The sequence below is a fragment of the Salmo salar genome, chromosome 05, assembly GCF_965601325.2.
Source record: "Salmo salar chromosome 05, fSalSal1, whole genome shotgun sequence".
NCBI lineage: Eukaryota > Metazoa > Chordata > Actinopteri > Salmoniformes > Salmonidae > Salmo > Salmo salar.
In genome coordinates this window covers 82,392,301-82,411,310 of record NC_138295.1, presented here as the reverse complement: position 1 = coordinate 82,411,310, position 19,010 = coordinate 82,392,301, and the positions used below count along the sequence as shown (strand labels likewise).

Sequence of the window (19,010 nt, the reverse complement as noted above, 5' to 3'; positions counted from 1 at the left end):
GAGGAGTGTAAATAGCCAGGCTTCTTCTCCAAGCCTCACAGATTGCCGAGCCTGCATCCCAAATTACACCCTATATAGCACTATATAGGAGATAGGGTGCCAATTGGGACGCACCTACATTGAACTGAAGGCATCCTGTGTGCGAAGTGACATTAAATTATAGCCCAACTTAGGCTACATCGGGGGCTCAGCCAACGAAAAGCCTTTCCCCGTGTCGTGATGACTCTTGTAGCTTTCAGCCATTAAATCAGAGAAATGGAGGGATATTTCTTGAGACAAATCAGCTCCATCTGTAGGGTGGTAGTGTCTCACCCCCAGCCTGCCTGGTTAGCATTCCCAGTTCCACATCATTCTAAAATCGATAGCACCCTGCATCACTGTCACGTTAAGAGAAACTGAAGTACCAAAATCAGTTCCTGTCAAGGCAGCCAGTAATACTGATACAGGCCTGTTGAAGACTTATTATGGAGAAGGAAGAACTGAACTGAAACCATGTCAACAGCAGTGGCCACTATCTGGGTCAAAGCCATGGCTCTCTAAACACTATCCTACACAAGGTTTGGGCTAATGACAACTAATGCATCACACAGTATGCGTGTACAGTACACCTCATTTCTCAACTTTAATACATCTCTGTGCCATACAGAATCTACAGACTGTCCTTAACGTTAGGGGATAACAACTCTAATTTTCATGTAGACGCAGATTGCGTGGATGAAGTGGCATTTGCCCAGCCAGGCTGGAGTGGCTATAGGGCAAAATAAGATCCGCTCTGCCCACATTCTCCACGGCTGCAGACAACCTTCTGATCTTATTTACAATCTGATGAAGTTTAGAGTGTGCCCGAGTACAGCTCTGATTCAACCTGTCACGCTTCCTTAATAATGGCACAATTTGTGGATGACATTTAACACAGTCTGTCTGCTATCACAGATCCTCCGGCAGCTTCCTGGCTGGGAGGGATTTTTATATTAAAAAAAACTCTCTCTCTCTCTCTCTCTCATGGTGTCTTGTTTGCCACTACCGGTATGCTGAGTATTTAAAGACAGAATCCTTAGATACTACATACATTAAAATGTAAATGAATGATATGTACCCATTGAATCTTGAAGAATGTAACTCAAAATTGTCCTCATGAGCTTAGTTCAACTGTCATACCCCATCAGAACACAAAATAAGCTTCATTTACCCCAATGTTTTAAACAATGCAAATGTTAATAACGACTGTATAGCCTCAAAACATGGTTAAATCTATAATTCTGATATCATGGATGGTCAGTCCTTGCATCCACAGCTCTGTCTATGAATTTCAGTGTGGCTATATTTCTCCAGGACCATCCCTAAGCTTTTTCCCAAAACAGAAGCTGGTGACCGCTTTGTTATTGTTTCAATTAAGGATTCTAGCTTTAAGATTAGGTACAGACAGTGCCTTCAGAAAGTATTCTTACCCCTTGACTTATTCCACATTTTGTTGTGTTACAGCCTGAATTCAAATGGATTAAAGGGATAATCCAGCCCAAACCACTAATTCATATGATTAACAGTGTTAAATAGTGTTAAATAGCACTCATATTTGAATATTTTTTTGGGAACAAGTAATAATAATTTCGTCATTATAACAAGGTTGGTAGAAACATGTGAAAATTGTTTTTGGAAATCTGTTGCAGCTCAAGTCTACTACAAAACCCTCAATGCAACGCTCTTGCTCTCTCTGGGCTGGCTGGCTAGCTAGCTAGAAAACATAGCTACGCACAACAATACCAACATTTATATCAGCATGTGAAGTAGCTAGCTAGCTGTAAAATCGGCTAAACAAACTGCACTATCTCACCGAGTTCAACTTGCATTTCGTCTCTGCCCAGAGTGAGAGCAGAGTACGTTTCTTTCCCACAGAGATACTTTTGAGGAGATGGGAAATGCCATTAGAATCATATTAACACCCATTGTATACATTGCCAATGGGCCTTGCCGTGCATTCTGGGCGATTCTGGGACAAGAACAGCTCTCCTTCAAGAAGTGAATGGGAGTCAATTGGGCGCTTGCTCAAAAACCGAACATTAGCACGAATTTCAAGAAGTACAACATTGCAAATCTTTTCCAAGATGTGAGATAATTAACTTGTCTCTTTAATATCGTATAGCTCATACTCTGACTTTGAGAAGGGATTGCGTGACGTTTAGTTTAGCCTCCGCGTGACGCAGCATGACAACGTGAATGCAGATGGGTCGACAGTCAGTTGGGTGGGGCGTTTCTCCATTCATTGCCCAGTGGGATTCCTATCTCCTCCTTTCTGTAATATCTCTGCTTCCCACAGACACACGTGGGGCATTGCGACATGGTACTTGAAGTTGAATAATTTGCTACACTGTTTAGATTGGGTACATCTAAGCAAAATCTCTACTTTGTCATGAGGATATAGATGAATGTATGTGTTCTATTGGCTTATTTGGCGATCTGGAGAGCAGGTCATTGTTTTAAAAGCATTATGAAATCTGATAGTGTGTTATCCCCTATGACGAGAATGATGTAGTTGAGACGCATTCCTACACGATTTCCTGATTTTCAAAGACGGACTAGATAGAAGTTAAATCACCGGGACATCTGTTATTTTACCCAGCGATAGAACATAGGCTTTCACCAAATTGACAGGAGTTTCATGATTTTATTTCTGGGGGCGGATTATTCCTTTAAATATATATTTTTTCCTCACCTATCTACACAATACCCCATAATGACAAAGTGAAAACATGTTTTTTGAAATGTTTGCAAATGTATTGTAAATGAAATACAGAAATACCTAATTTACATAAGTATTCACACCCCTTTGCTATGACGCTCCAAACTGAGCTCAGGTGCATCCAATTTCCTTTGATCATCCTTGAGATGCCACTGCAACTTGATTGGAGTCCACCTGTGGCCAATTCAATTGTTTGGCCATGATTTAGAAAGAAACACACCTGTCTATACAAGGTCCTACAGTTGACAGTGCAGAAACTATACCAAGTAACTGTCCGTACCTCTCCGAGAGAGAATTGTGATGAGGCATATATCTGGGAAAGGGTATGAAACACGTTCTAGAGTGTTAAGTTTCCAAGAGCACAGTGGTCTCCATCATTGGGAAATGTAAAAAAAAAAGATGGAACTACGCAGACCCTGCCTAGAGCTGGCCATCGGACCAAACTGAGCAACAGGGCAAGGAGGACCTTGATCAGGGAGGTGACCAAGAACCCAATGACCACTCTGACAGAACAACAGAGTTCCATGCCTGAGATGGGAGAACCTGCCAGAAGGACAACAGTCTCTATAGCACTTCACCAATCTGGGCATTATGGGAGAGTGGCCAAACAGAAGCCACTCCTAAGAAAAAGGCACATGACAGCACACCTGGAGTCTGCAAAAAGGCACATGACTCATAAGACAAAATATTCTATGGTCTGATGAGACAAAAATGTAACTATTTTGCCTGAATGCAAAGCGATATGTATGGAGAAAACCATGCACAGTTCATCACCCGTCTAACACCATCCCTACCGTGAAGCATGGTGGCAGCGTCATGCTATGAGGATGCTTTTCAGCAGCAGGGACTGGGAGACTGGTAAGGACAGAGGGAACAAAATACAGGCAAATCCTTGATGAGAACCCACTTCAGAGTGCAAACGACCTTAGACTGGATGCGAAGATGTACGTTCCAACAGGACCCCAAGCATACAGCCAAAGCAACACTGGAATGGCTTCAGAACTATAATGTGAAAGTCCTTGAGTGGCCCAGCCAAAGCCTAGACTTGAATTCCATTGAACATCTGTGGAAATACTTGAAGATTGCTGGTCACCGCCGCTCTCCATCTAACTTAACAGAGCTTGAGAAAATTTGCAACGAATAATTAAACTGTAATCGCCACCAAAGGTGCTTCTACACAGTACTGACTCAGGAGTGTGAATACTTATGTAAATTAGATATCTGTATTTCATTTGCCATAAATTTGCTAAAATGTCTAAAAACATGTTTATTTAGATTTTAGATTTTTAACCTTTATTTAACTAGGCAAGTCAGTTAAGAACAAATTCTGGCTTTGCACTTTGTAATTATGGGGTATTGTGATACATTTTTAATTCTGGCTGTAACACAAAATGTGGGAGAAGTCAAGAGGTATGAATACTTTCTGAAGGCACTGTATATAGTGATGTAATCATTTAAAGTCTGAAATGTGGAGTGTACAGTAATAGTGTACATTAGTGCCAGTAAAACATTTTCCAACCTCACTCTGGAAACATTGTGAGGCAGTCTCTATCCTTTACTGTGCACTGTTCCCATCCACTTTGCTACACATGGCTCCCCTGACTGTCAGAGAGTGTGACACAGGCAGTCCTGCAGGTCATCTCTGCTGCCTGTCAGAGGGAGAAGCTGAGGCTGAATGGACAGGGCTGCTGCCTGCCACTGAGCCATATCAGACCAACACAGCTCAAGCCCAGTCAGCTCTTCAGACCGGCCAGTGACACTGATAGTACGAGGTAACACTCCCATTCCTCCTTTACACACACCAGCTGTCAGAGCTGATTACACACACACGAACGCACACACAAAAACACACGAACGCACACACACGAACACACACACAAACAGTCAGGGATGAGGTTTTGCTCTATTCCTCTGACCACACTCAACTCTGCTGTCCACTCCAATCAGCAGAGAGGAGCAGAGGTCTCCATGCAGGCAGCACAGGTGGCAGACAGAGGACAGGAAAGGAGGGAGGAGAGGACACCTGGGGATCCCAGGCTTTTAACACAATGGCTGCGACCAAAATGGCACCCTGTGCCTTTTAGAGTGCACTACGTTTGAACTGGGCCCATAGGACTCTGGTCTAAAGTATTGCACGATAGGCTGCCATTTGCGACACATTCAAAACAACACCCCCGCCTGTTCACCCCACTGACCAATCACTCATTGTGTCTGCAGACTACCAGGCAACGGTACCGCGTTGACCAATAGCACGATATCAAACTCCAGTCAAATCAAATAAAAATAACAGGATGAGCGTAGCCTTGATGTAGTCAGCGTGTAACCTCCGTTAACCTGCTCATTAGAAAGGATCAGCTTTTATTAGCGGTAGCATGCCGGCTTCCTGTAGCTGTGAGGCTGGCTTCCGCTGAGATAAAAGCATTTTTCAAATTCCTGCTAATCAGGGTGTAAAAGCGTTCCCGCAGATAGAACTGGTTTTGCTTCCACTAAAGCGGGCAGAGCTAGGCAGACTGACTGAGCTCACACAAAGGCAACAACGGCCAAAGGTTCAGATAATTGGAAAGTTTGAACTCTGTATCAAACCTGATAATGAGGGGAAAAGACATACTTGTATGAAGCCCCGTTAATGTCCCAATTTGCAATCTAATTTAGGCAAGAACCCATCAAGGAGAGAGCTCTGCACTTTTTTAGGACTTTATCAAGCAGTGGTAAATGCAATTTCATTTCTCATTGTAAATGTAATAGCTCGTCTCAGACAAGGGAAATACCACCAACAGGAGTGTGTAGCAGATTGCTGACATCAATTTGAATAGTTCAGTTGGCTCTCTCAGTGCCAGATAGATAGACAGAGGGAGGTGTGGGGGCTGGGTTGTGTTCAGAGCCTTGACAGAAATGGCAGTCAGTCTGGGATGTGTAGGAGATAAGATAAAACTATGTAAGCGCACCCAGCTGGTGTCCATCATCACCTTCTCAACGACCAGGCAGGCAGCACAGAAACACAGAGAAACCTGCTCTCAATTCATCACCGACAGCGGCTCCCAAATGCCCCTGGTCCATAGTAGTGCACTATGTAGGGAACAGAGTAGCCTTGTTTCAGGTGGTTTCATGAGGATCACCCAGGTGAGAGGGCTAGAGGAACTATCAGGGAGACAATGGTAACATGCTTTAGATACAGTATACTACCAGCACCAGACCAGTCTGACATCTACTACTCTTCAACTACTACCTACATCCTACATGGCTTTTTTCATTGGTAAGCCTGTATAATACCTTACTTAGTGTACAGACCAAGCTGCTATCGCCTTACTATGGTGCAGTGGTGGTGTTCAGTTTATTATGCAGCAGAGTGAAATCTTATTCATTCTAACAACTTCTTCTGCATCTTTCAGTAACATCAGTTCCCACCTCTGCTAAGCAGCGCAGTCCCTAACTTACGCTTAGTCTGACCTTTCCTCTGTAACAGATCAATATTCCTTACAAATCCCAAGCACACAAAGGACCTGTCTGCCTGCCTGCTGCATGCCATTAGGTTAGAGGACAGTCTGGCTCTCTGATGAACACTGGAATATCCATGGTTAATACTAAACACTAGGCAGGAAACTCATACAACTGCAGCAGCTAGCTAGCTATAGCTACCTACAACATACTGTACATCCCAAATGGCACCCTATTCCCTACATAGAGCACTACTTTTGACTAGAGCCCTATGGGTTCTGTTCTAACGTAGTGCCCTATATAGTGAATAGAGTTCCATTTGAGATCCAGACAAAGTCTTCAAAGAGGGAGCGAGTGGACGGGTTGTTTAAGGACATTCTCAGATTTCCCTTTGAAAAGTGACATTACGTCTTCCTCTTTGTGCTCCAGGTTCAGTGTGATCTGAAAGCCATTGAGCAGGATGACAGACATACTGCTGAGGTGTGTGTTGCCACCAGCTGGTGAAAGACTCCTTTAAACTCCCCCGGGAGCTGTTAACCCCCCTTTTCTGTTCTCCTGTTCTCCTTCGATCAGCTCCACTGTTCTTCCCTGAACAGCAGCGACATTGCAGTGACATCACACCTCTCCTGTAGGCTGCTCCTAGTTGGACACACCCAATCATCAATCAATCAATGACTTTCCTTTCCCAGGAAACGGTTCCCCCTCCTTCAGCCCAGTGTGTGTGAGTGTGCGCGTGTGTGACCTTGCGTGCGACTGTGTTTGCGTGTGTGAGTGTGTTACTGCTGCAGCATCAGGGGAGTCCTACCTCTGAGAATCTCTTTAACATCACATTACCAGTGTAGCTTTCTTTCAACAAGGACAAGCCAATGCCTCGTTTCTGTGTGCTTATGCATCAACTACTGCAATTAAACAATGTCTCTATGTGAGTATTTCTCTAAAATGAGTTTAAGTTTGCACTTATTTATGCTCTACTTTCCCCTATGATTCAGATAACTGAACGGAGGAGGGGGGAAACGTGGTGTGAGCTGAATTGTAAATGTGCCGTGCACTGTGAGTTTGTGCCCTGCAGGCAGGCAGCTACAGAGGGAGGAGGGGGATCTACAGTCTGTTAATAGGTAAACAGTGCACAGTGTTGGGCCTGAGCTCCACACTGCTCCCTACATGAGGCCACAACTCTGGAACACCCCTCAACATGCTGATGCTGCAGAAAGGTCAAGCATATTCAACTATGTATTAGGCCACTGATAAATAATACAATTATGGACTTAGTGATTTTGTTTTGTCTGGTAGTAATAATAACATGAATGATCTGATGTGTCCAAAACCAGCTTATTTACAGCTTCAAGGAAGTGAAGGAGAGAGAGACTTTTTACCAACTTAATGTACCACAGTGTGCCATCACAGCAGCAAGATGTGTGACCTGTTGCCACAAGAAAAGGGCAACCAGTGAAGAACAAACACCATTGTAAATACAACCCATATTTATGTTTATTTATTTTCCCTTTTGTACTTTAAATATTTGCACATCATCGCAACACTTTATATAGACATAATGACATTTGAAATGTCTTTATTCTGTTGAAACTTTTGTGAGAGTAATGTTTACTGTAAGTTTTTTATTGTTTATTTCACTTTTGTTTATTATCTATTTCAATTGTTTTGGCAATGTAAACATATGTTTCCCATGCCAATAAAGACCCTTAAATTGAAATTGAATTGAGAGAGAGAGAGACAGAGAGAGAGGAGAGAGACAGAAAGAGAAAGACAGAAGAGAGAGAGAGATCAATTAACTTTCTTTATTTGATAATTTCTTAAACCCCAGAGATACAGTGAGGGAAAAAAGTATTTGATTCCCTGCTGATTTTGTACGTTTGCCCACTGACAAAGAAATGATCAGTCTATAATTTTAATGGTAGGTTTATTTGAACAGTGAGAGACAGAATAACCACAAAAAAATCCAGAAAAACGCATGTCAAAAATGTTATAAATTGATTTGCATTGTAATGAGGGAAATAAGTATTTGACCCCTCTGCAAAACATGACTTAGTACTTGGTGGCAAAACCCTTGTTGGCAATCACAGAGGTCAGACGTTTCTTGTAGTTGGCCACCAGGTTTGCACACATCTCAGGAGGGATTTTGTCCCACTCCTCTTTGCAGATCTTCTCCAAGTCATTAAGGTTTCGACGCTGACGTTTGGCAACTCGAACCTTCAGCTACCTCCACAGATTTTCTATGGGATTAAGGTCTGGAGACTGGCTAGGCCACTCCAGGACCTTAATGTGCTTCTTCTTGAGCCACTCCTTTGTTGCCTTGGCCGTGTGTTTTGGGTCATTGTCATGCTGGAATACCCATCCACGACCCATTTTCAATGCCCTGGCTGAGGGAAGGAGGTTCTCACCCAAGATTTGACAGTACATGGCCCAGTCAAATGATGCGGTGAAGTTGTCCTGTCCCCTTAGCAGAAAAACACCCCCAAAGCATAATGTTTCCACCCCCATGTTTCACGTGGTGTTTGTTTTTGATGGTGTTTTTGGGGTCATAGGCAGCATTCATCCTCCTCCAAACACGGCGAGTTGAGTTGATGCCAAAGAGCTCCATTTCGGTCTCATCTGACCACAACACTTTCACCCAGTTGTCCTCGGCGCAGGTCCTAATCCAGGCACTTGTCATCTCCCGTCTGGATTACTGCAACTCCTTGTTGGCGGGGCTCCCTGCCTGTGCCATTAAACCCCTACAACTCATCCAGAACGCCGCAGCCCGTCTGGTGTTCAACCTTCCCAAGTTCTCTCACGTCACCCCGCTCCTCCGCACACTCCACTGGCTTCCAGTTGAAGCTCGCATCTGCTACAAGACCATGGTGCTTGCCTACGGAGCTGTGAGGGGAACGGCACCTCCGTACCTTCAGGCTCTGATCAGGCCCTACACCCAAACAAGGGCACTGCGTTCATCCACCTCTGGCCTGCTGGCCCCCCTACCTCTGCGGAAGCACAGTTCCCGCTCAGCCCAGTCAAAACTGTTCGCTGCTCTGGCACCCCAATGGTGGAACAAGCTCCCTCACGAAGCCAGGACAGCGGAGTCAATCACCACCTTCCGTAGACACCTGAAACCCCACCTCTTTAAGGAATACCTGGGATAGGATATAGTAATCCTTCTAACCCCCCCCCCCCCCCACAAAAAAGTTATAGATGTACTATTGTAAAGTGGTTGTTCCACTGGATATCATAAGGTGAATGCACCAATTTGTAAGTCGCTCTAGATAAGAGCGTCTGCTAAATGACGTAAATGTAAATGTCCTCTGAATCATTCAGATGTTCATTGGCAAACTTCAGATGGGCATGTATATGTGCTTTCTTGAGCAGGGGGACCTTGCGGGCACTGCAGGATTTCAGTCCTTCACGGCGTAGTGTGTTACCAATTGTTTTCTTGGTGACTATGGTCCCAGCTGCCTTGAGATCATTGACAAGATCCTCCCGTGTAGTTCTGGGCTGATTCCTCACCGTTCTCCTGATCATTGCAACTCCATGAGGTGAGATCTTGCATGGAGCCCCAGGCCGAGGGAGATTGACAGTTCTTTTGTGTTTCTTCCATTTGCGAATAATCGCACCAACTGTTGTCACCTTCTCACCAAGCTGCTTGGCGATGGTCTTGTAGCCCATTCCAGCCTTGTGTCGGTCTACAATCTTGTCCCTGACATCCTTGGAGAGCTCTTTGGTCTTGGCCATGGTGGAGAGTTTGGAATCTGATTGATTGATTGCTTCTGTGGACAGGTGTCTTTTATACAGGTAACAAACTAAGATTAGGAGCACTCCCTTTAAGAGCGTGCTCCTAATCTCAGCTCGTTACCTGTATAAAAGACACTTGGGAGCCAGAAATCTTTCTGATTGAGAAGGGGTCAAATACTTATTTCCCTCATTAAAATGAAAATCAATTTATAACATTGACATGCGTTTTTCTGGATTTTTTTGTTGTTATTCTGTCTCTCACTGTTCAAATAAACCTACCATTAAAATTGTAGACTGATCATTTCTTTGTCAGTGGGCAAACGTACAAAATCAGCAGAGGATAAAATACTTTTTTCCCCTCACTGTAATTTCTTAACTTAATATTAAACACCAGAAAACAACTGCAGGTGTTAATCAAGATGCTGTGTTGTCTCTTCAGGTTGTGTTGTGTACAACAGATGTCATAGCAACCCCATCACAACTCACCTCCATAAACTCTGGGTAGACAACAACAGATGCCATAGCAACACCATCACAACTCACCTCCATAAACTCTGGGTAGACAATAACAGATGCCATAGCAACCCCATCGCAACTCACCTCCATAAACTCTGGGTAGACAATAACAGATGCCATAGCAACCCCATCGCAACTCACCTCCATAAACTCTGGGTAGACAATTACAGATGCGGAATAAAGCAGCTTCTCAATCAATTAATCATTTTGACATTGTGTTGGTTAGACTCTTTGGTTTTCATCAAGATGACATTGTGTTGGTTAGACTCTTTGATTTTCTTCAAGATGACAATGTGTTGGTTAGACTCTCTGGTTTTCTTCAAGATGACAATGTGTTGGTTAGACTCTCTGGTTTTCTTCAAGATGACATTGTGTTGGTTAGACTCTGCTTTTCTTCAAGATGACATTGTGTTGGTTAGACTCTCTGCTTTTCTTCAAGATGACATTGTGTTGGTTAGACTCTCTGCTTTTCTCCAAGATGACATTGTGTTGGTTAGAGTCCTAGTCTGTCTATCTGGAGATGGTTTAGAACAGGGTTCCCCAGCTGGCAACCCGCGGGCCGAATGGTTTTATTTGGCAACTAAAATGATCTGAGTACAAAATATATATATTTTTTTTCCATGGTTGGAGATAAAAGACTGTAAAAACAGCAGGAAATCAGCTCCAAGAAATTTTCATTTTGAAATCTGTTCCCAAGTATTCCCACGCATAATAGAGAGACGTGATTATATACAAATTAAAACAAGGTTTTAAATGATTATGTTTTAGTTGCGGTTGTTCTTGCGGTCAGTTTGCAGTCTACTAATGATTAGTAATTATGTTCCGGCCCCCCGACCATCCACTCCAGAAACAAAACGTCCCACGACTGAATCTAGTTGATGATCCCTGGTTTAGAAGTTATTATTTATTTTATTTTACCCCTTTTTCTCCCCAATATCGTGATATCCAATTGGTAGTTCCAGTCTTGTCCCATCGCTGCAACTCCCCTAGAGAGCCGTGCGTCCTCCGAAACACGACCCTGCCAAGCCGCACTGCTTCTTGACACACTGCTCGCTTAACCGCCTCATGGGTCTCCCGGTCACGGTCGGCTGTCACACAGCCTGGGATCGAACCCAGGCCTGTAATGACGCCTCAAGCACTGCGGAGCAGTGACTTAGACCGCTGCGCCACTCGGGAGGCCGGTTTAGAAGGTTTTACCTATTGACGGGGCTGCTGTGTTCTGTGAGGGCCACCAGCAGCTTGAGAGCGTAGACTGGGATTGGATCTGGCTCCAACAGGAGAGATTCATACCTGTACAACACAGGAGAGACATCAGCCACACTTTATATGGATAGCTATTTGGGTAGTCCCCTACAGATAGGTTTAGGGTCTAGTTAGTTCAACAGATTGTTGATAGGTTTAGGGTGTAGTTAGTTCAACAGATTGTTGATAGGTTTAGGGTCTAGTTAGTTCAACAGATTGTTGATAGGTTTAGGGTCTAGTTAGTTCAACAGATTGTTGATAGGTTTAGGGTCTAGTTAGTTCAACAGATTGTTGATATGTTTAGGGTCTAGTTAGTTCAACAGATTGTTGATATGTTTAGGGTCTAGTTAGTTCAACAGATTGTTGATAGGTTTAGGGTCTAGTTAGTTCAACAGATTGTTGATAGGTGTATAGATGTTTTACTAACTATCTAGAAATCCTCTGCAGAGAACTGGCCAACACATATGGGGATTGGCTTAATTAATCGAATTCAATAAATCTAAATTACTAATGAAAAAAACATTTCAAAAAATCTAAAACGTTTATTTCTCCACTAGAGAACTGGCCAAATAAAGTTGCCAAAACAAGAAGGTTCACTACTTTGACTGCACTCCACACACCCAAGCCCAGATGAACAGTGGAGCTGGGCTGGCTCTCAGCTTCTGGTCATTAATTAATCCATGTCATCAGAGCTTTTAAATGAGCTAAAGTTGAGAAGTCTGCAGAAGCAGCTGAAGACAGGGAGGCACAAAGGGAGAGGGTAGAGGAGAGTAGAGAGAGAGAGAAGGTAGAGGAGAGTAGAGAGAGAGAGAGGGTAGAGGAGAGAGAGGAGAGAGGGTAGAGAAGAGTAGAGAGAGAGAGAGGAGAGTAGAGAGAGAGAGAGGGTAGAGTAGAGAGAGAGAGAGGGTAGAGGAGAGGAGAGAGAGAGGAGAGAGGGTTGAGGAGAGTAGAGAGAGAGAGGGTAGAGGAGAGTAGAGAGAGAGAGGGTAGAGGAGAGGAGAGAGAGAGAGAGAAGGTAGAGGAGAGTAGAGAGAGAGAGAGGGTAGAGGAGAGAGAGAGAGAGGAGAGAGGGTAGAGGAGAGTAGAGAGAGAGAGAGGAGAGTAGAGAGAGAGAGAGGGTAGAGGAGAGGAGAGAAAGGAGAGAGGGTTGAGGAGAGTAGAGAGAGAGAGGGTAGAGGAGAGTAGAGAGAGAGAGGGTAGAGGAGAGTAGAGAGAGAGAGGGTAGAGGAGAGTAGAGAGAGAGAATAGAGGAGAGTAGAGAGAGAGAGGAGAGAGAGTAGAGGAGAGTAGAGAGAGAGTAGAGAGAGTAGAGGAGAGTAGAGGAGAGAGGGTAGAGGAGAGTAGAGAGAGAGAGGGAGAGGAGAGTAGAGAGAGAGAGGGTGAGGAGAGCAGAGAGAGCGAGATGGAGAGGAGGGTAGAGAGGAGAGGAGAGAGGGTAGAGGAGAGTAGAGAGAGAGAGGGTAGAGGAGAGTAGAGAGAGGGTAGAGGAGAGTAGAGAGAGAGAGGGTAGAGGAGAGCAGAGAGAGCGAGATGGTAGAGGAGGGTAGAGAGGAGAGGAGAGAGGGTAGAGGAGAGTAGAGAGAGAGATAGAGGAGAGATGGTAGAGGAGAGAAGAGAGGAGAGGGTAGAGGAGAGTAGAGGGAGAGAGGGTAGAGGAGAGTAGAGAGAGAGGAGAGAGGGTAGAGGAGAGTAGAGAGAGAGGAGAGAGGGTAGAGGAGAGTAGAGAGAGAGGAGAGAGGGTAGAGGAGAGTAGAGAGGAGAGGGTAGAGGAGAGTAGAGAGGAGAGGGTAGAGGAGAGTAGAGAGAGAGAGGATAGAGGAGAGTAGAGAGAGAGAGTAGAGGAGAGTAGAGAGAGAGAGGGTAGAGGAGAGTAGAGAAAGAGAGGGTAGAGGAGAGTAGAGAGAGCGAGATGGTAGAGGAGAGTAGAGAGAGATAGAGGAGAGAGGGTAGAGGAGAGGTAGAGGAGAGAAGAGAGGAGAGGGTAGAGGAGAGTAGAGAGAGAGGAGAGAGGGTAGAGGAGAGTAGAGAGAGAGGAGAGAGGGTAGAGGAGAGTAGAGAGGAGAGGGTAGAGGAGAGTAGAGAGGAGAGGGTAGAGGAGAGTAGAGAGAGAGAGGATAGAGGAGAGTAGAGAGGAGAGGGTAGAGGAGAATAGAGAGAGAGAGGGGATAGAGGAGAGTAGAGAGGAGAGGGTAGAGGAGAGTAGAGAGGAGAGGGTAGAGGAGAGTAGAGAGAGAGAGAGGAGAGAGGTTAGAGGAGAGTAGAGCGAGAGAGGAGAGAGGGTAGAGGAGAGAGAGAGGGAGAGGAGAGGAGAGAGAGAGAGAGAGAGAGAGAGGAGAGAGGAGAGAGGGTAGAGGAGAGTAGAGAGAGGAGAGTAGAGAGAGAGAGGGTAAAGGACAGAAGAGAGAGAGAGAGAAGGTAGAGGGGAGTAGAGAGAGAGGGAGAGGGTAGAGGAGAGTAGAGAGAGAGGGTAGAGGAGAGTAGAGAGAGAGAGGGTAGAGGAGAGTAGAGAGAGAGTAGAGGAGAGTAGAGAGAGAGGGTAGAGGAGAGTAGAGAGAGAGAGGGTAGAGGAGAGTAGAGAGAGAGAGGGTAGAGGAGAGTAGAGAGAGTAGAGGAGAGTAGAGAGGGAGATGGTAGAGGAGAGTAGAGAGGAGAGGAGAGTAGAGAGGAGAGTAGAGAGGGTAGAGGAGAGTAGAGAGGAGAGGAGAGAGGGTAGAGGAGAGAGGAGAGGGTAGAGGAGAGTAGAGAGGAGAGGGTAGAGGAGAGTAGAGAGAAAGAGGAGAGAGGAGAGTAGAGAGAGAGAGGGTAGAGGAGAGTAGAGAGAGAGAGGGTAGAGGAGAGTAGAGAGAGAGGGTAGAGGAGAGTAGAGAGAGCGAGATGGTAGAGGAGAGTAGAGAGAGATAGAGGAGAGAGGGTAGAGGAGAGAAGAGAGAGAGGAGAGAGGGTAGAGGAGAGTAGAGAGGAGAGAGGAGAGAGGGGTAGAGAGAGAGTAGAGAGAGGAGAGGAGGGTAGAGGAGAGTAGAGGGAGAGGAGAGAGGGTAGAGGAGAGTAGAGAGGAGAGGGTAGAGGAGAGTAGAGAGGAGAGGGTAGAGGAGAGTAGAGAGAGAGAGAGGATAGAGGAGAGTAGAGAGGAGAGGGTAGAGGAGAATAGAGAGAGAGAGGGGATAGAGGAGAGTAGAGAGGAGAGGGTAGAGGAGAGTAGAGAGGAGAGGGTAGAGGAGAGTAGAGAGAGAGAGAGGAGAGAGGGTAGAGGAGAGTAGAGCGAGAGAGGAGAGAGGGTAGAGGAGAGAGAGAGGGAGAGGAGAGGAGAGAGAGGAGAGAGGGTAGAGGAGAGTAGAGAGAGAGGAGAGTAGAGAGAGAGAGGGTAAAGGACAGAAGAGAGAGAGAGAGAAGGTAGAGGGGAGTAGAGAGAGAGGGAGAGGGTAGAGGAGAGTAGAGAGAGAGGGTAGAGGAGAGTAGAGAGAATAGAGGAGAGTAGAGAGAGAGAGGAGTAGAGAGAGTAGAGGAGAGTAGAGAGAGAGAGGGTAGAGGAGAGTAGAGAGAGAGTAGAGGAGAGTAGAGAGAGAGAGGGTAGAGGAGAGTAGAGGAGAGAGAGAGAGAGGGTAGAGGAGAGTAGAGAGAGAGAGGGTAGAGGAGAGTAGAGAGGAGAGTAGAGAGGGTAGAGGAGAGTAGAGAGAGAGAGGGTAGAGGAGAGTAGAGAGAGAAGAGGGTAGAGAGGAGAGGGTAGAGAGAGAGGAGAGAGGGTAGAGGAGAGTAGAGAGAGAGGAGAGGGTAGAGGAGAGTAGAGAGGAGAGTAGAGAGGGTAGAGGAGAGTAGAGAGAGAGGGTAGAGGAGAGTAGAGAGGAGAGGGTAGAGGAGAGTAGAGAGGAGAGGGTAGAGGAGAGTAGAGAGAGAGAGGAGAGAGGGTAGAGGAGAGTAGAGAGAGAGAGGAGAGAGGGTAGAGGAGAGTAGAGAGAGAGAGGAGAGAGGGTAGAGGAGAGTAGAGAGAGCGAGAGGTAGAGGAGAGTAGAGAGGAGAGGAAAGAGGGTAGAGGAGAGTAGAGAGGAGAGTAGAGAGGGTAGAGGAGAGTAGAGAGGAGAGGGTAGAGGAGAGTAGAGAGAGAGGGTAGAGGAGAGTAGAGAGAGAGAGGAGAGAGGGTAGAGGAGAGTAGAGAGAGAGAGGAGAGAGGGTAGAGGAGAGTAGAGAGGAGAGGAGAGAGGGTAGAGGAGAGTAGAGGGAGAGGGTAGAGGAGAGTAGAGAGAGAGAGGGTAGAGGAGAGTAGAGGAGAGTAGAGCGAGAGAGGAGAGAGGGTAGAGGAGAGAGAGAGGGAGAGGAGAGGAGAGAGAGAGAGGAGAGGGGGTAGAGGAGAGAGAGAGAGAGAGGAGAGAGGGTAGAGGAGAGTAGAGAGAGAGGAGAGTAGAGAGAGAGAGGGTAAAGGACAGAAGAGAGAGAGAGAGAAGGTAGAGGGGAGTAGAGAGAGGGAGAGGGTAGAGGAGAGTAGAGAGAGAGAATAGAGGAGAGTAGAGAGAGAGAGGAGAGAGGGTAGAGGAGAGTAGAGAGAGAGAGAGGGTAGAGTAGAGTAGAGAGAGAGTAGAGGAGAGTAGAGAGAGAGAGGAGAGAGTAGAGAGAGAGTAGAGGAGAGTAGAGAGAGCGAGAGGGTAGAGGAGAGAGGAGAGAGGGTTGAGGAGAGTAGAGAGGAGAGGGTAGAGGAGAGTAGAGAGAGAGGGAGAGGAGAGTAGAGAGAGAGAGGGTAGAGGAGAGTAGAGAGAGAGAGGGTAGAGGAGAGTAGGAGAGAGGGTAGAGGAGAGTAGAGAGAGAGGAGAGTAGAGAGAGAGAGGGTAGAGGAGAGAGAGAGAGAGAGAGGAGAGTAGAGAGAGGAGAGGTAGAGGAGAGTAGAGAGAGGAGAGGAGAGAGAGTAGAGGGAGAGGAGAGAGGGTAGAGGAGAGTAGAGAGGAGAGGGTAGAGGAGAGTAGAGAGGAGAGGTAGAGGAGAGTAGAGAGAGAGAGAGGAGAGGGGTAGAGGAGAGTAGAGAGGAGAGGGTAGAGGAGAGTAGAGAGAGAGAGGAGAGAGGGTAGAGGAGAGTAGAGCGAGAGAGGAGAGAGGGTAGAGGAGAGAGAGAGGGAGAGGAGAGAGAGAGAGGAGAGAGAGAGAGAGAGAGAGAGGGTAGAGGAGAGTAGAGAGAGGAGAGTAGAGAGAGAGAGGGTAAAGGACAGAAGAGAGAGAGAGAGAAGGTAGAGGGGAGTAGAGAGAGAGGGAGAGGGTAGAGGAGAGTAGAGAGAGAGGGTAGAGGAGAGTAGAGAGAATAGAGGAGAGTAGAGAGAGAGAGGAGAGAGGGTAGAGGAGAGTAGAGAGAGAGAGGGTAGAGGAGAGTAGAGAGAGAGTAGAGGAGAGTAGAGAGAGAGAGGGTAGAGGAGAGTAGAGAGAGAGAGGGTAGAGGAGAGTAGAGAGAGAGAGGAGAGTAGAGGAGAGTAGAGAGGTAGAGGAGAGTAGAGAGGAGAGGAGAGGTAGAGGAGAGTAGAGAGGAGAGTAGAGAGGGTAGAGGAGAGTAGAGAGGAGAGAGAGAGGGTAGAGGAGAGTAGAGAGGAGAGGGTAGAGGAGAGTAGAGAGGAGAGGGAGGGTAGAGGAGAGTAGAGAGGAGAGAGGGTAGAGGAGAGTAGAGAGGAGAGGAAAGAGGGTAGAGGAGAGTAGAGAGGAGAGTAGAGAGGGTAGAGGAGAGTAGAGAGAGAGAGGGTAGAGGAGAGTAGAGAGGAGAGGGTAGAGGAGAGTAGAGAGGAGAGGGTAGAGGAGAGTAGAGAGAGAGAGGAGAGAGGGTAGAGGAGAGTAGAGAGAGAGAGGAGAGAGGGTAGAGGAGAGTAGAGAGAGAGGGAGAGAGGGTAGAGGAGAGTAGAGAGAGCGAGATGGTAGAGGAGAGTAGAGAGGAGAGGAAGAGAGGGTAGAGGAGAGTAGAGAGGAGAGTAGAGAGGGTAGAGGAGAGTAGAGAGAGAGGGTAGAGGAGAGTAGAGAGAGAGGGGTAGAGGAGAGTAGAGAGAGAGAGGAGAGAGGGTAGAGGAGAGTAGAGAGAGAGAGGAGAGAGGGTAGAGGAGAGTAGAGAGAGAGAGGAGAGAGGGTAGAGGAGAGTAGAGAGGAGAGGGTAGAGGAGAGTAGAGAGAGAGAGGGTAGAGGAGAGTAGAGGAGAGTAGAGCGAGAGAGGAGAGAGGGTAGAGGAGAGAGAGAGGGAGAGGAGAGGAGAGAGAGAGAGGAGAGGGGGTAGAGGAGAGAGAGAGAGAGAGGAGAGAGGGTAGAGGAGAGTAGAGAGAGAGGAGAGTAGAGAGAGAGAGGGTAAAGGACAGAAGAGAGAGAGAGAGAAGGTAGAGGGGAGTAGAGAGAGGGAGAGGGTAGAGGAGAGTAGAGAGAGAGAATAGAGGAGAGTAGAGAGAGAGAGGAGAGAGGGTAGAGGAGAGTAGAGAGAGAGAGAGGGTAGAGTAGAGTAGAGAGAGAGTAGAGGAGAGTAGAGAGAGAGAGGAGAGAGTAGAGAGAGAGTAGAGGAGAGTAGAGAGAGCGAGAGGGTAGAGGAGAGAGGAGAGAGGGTTGAGGAGAGTAGAGAGGAGAGGGAGAGAGAGTAGAGAGGAGAGGGTAGAGGAGAGTAGAGAGAGGGTAGAGGAGAGTAGAGAGAGAGAGGGTAGAGGAGAGAGGAGGAGGGAGAGGAGAGTAGAGAGAGAGAGGGTAGAGGAGAGTAGAGAGAGAGAGAGGAGAGAGGAGAGAGAGAGAGAGAGAGGGAGAGGGTAGAGGAGAGTAGAGAGAGAGAGAGGAGAGAGAGGGTAAGGAGAGAGAGAGAGAGAGAGAGGTAGAGGGGAGTAGAGAGAGAGAGGGTAGAGGAGAGTAGAGAGAGAGGGTAGAGGAGAGTAGAGAGAAGAGGAGAGTAGAGGAGAGGGTAGAGGAGAGTAGAGGTAGAGGAGAGTAGGAGAGAGAGTAGAGGAGAGTAGAGGAGAGTAGAGAGGTAGAGAGAGAGGGTAGAGGAGAGTAGAGAGGTAGAGGAGAGTAGAGAGGAGAGGGTAGAGGAGAGTAGAGGAGAGAGAGAGAGGGTAGAGGAGAGTAGAGAGAGAGAGGAGAGAGGGTAGAGGAGAGTAGAGAGGAGAGGGTAGAGGAGAGTAGAGAGAGAGAGGGTAGAGGAGAGTAGAGGAGAGTAGAGCGAGAGAGGAGAGAGGGTAGAGGAGAGAGAGGGAGAGGAGAGGAGAGAGAGAGAGGAGAGGGGGTAGAGGAGAGAGAGAGAGAGAGGAGAGAGGGTAGAGGAGAGTAGAGAGAGAGGAGAGTAGAGAGAGAGAGGGTAAAGGACAGAAGAGAGAGAGAGAGAAGGTAGAGGGGAGTAGAGAGAGGGAGAGGGTAGAGGAGAGTAGAGAGAGAG

The 19,010-nt window shown here is 46.8% G+C and overlaps 1 protein-coding gene across 1 annotated transcript in view; it reads right to left on the bottom strand.

The window, feature by feature from the left end:
* LOC106605905 (serine/threonine-protein kinase ULK4) overlaps positions 1-19,010 on the bottom strand; it is a 333,812-nt gene that overhangs the window by 96,786 nt on the left and 218,016 nt on the right. The window contains exon 30 of the mRNA XM_082975734.1: positions 11,609-11,701. Coding sequence (XP_082831860.1) covers positions 11,609-11,701 — 93 coding nt within the window. The remainder of the gene's footprint in view (positions 1-11,608; positions 11,702-19,010) is intronic.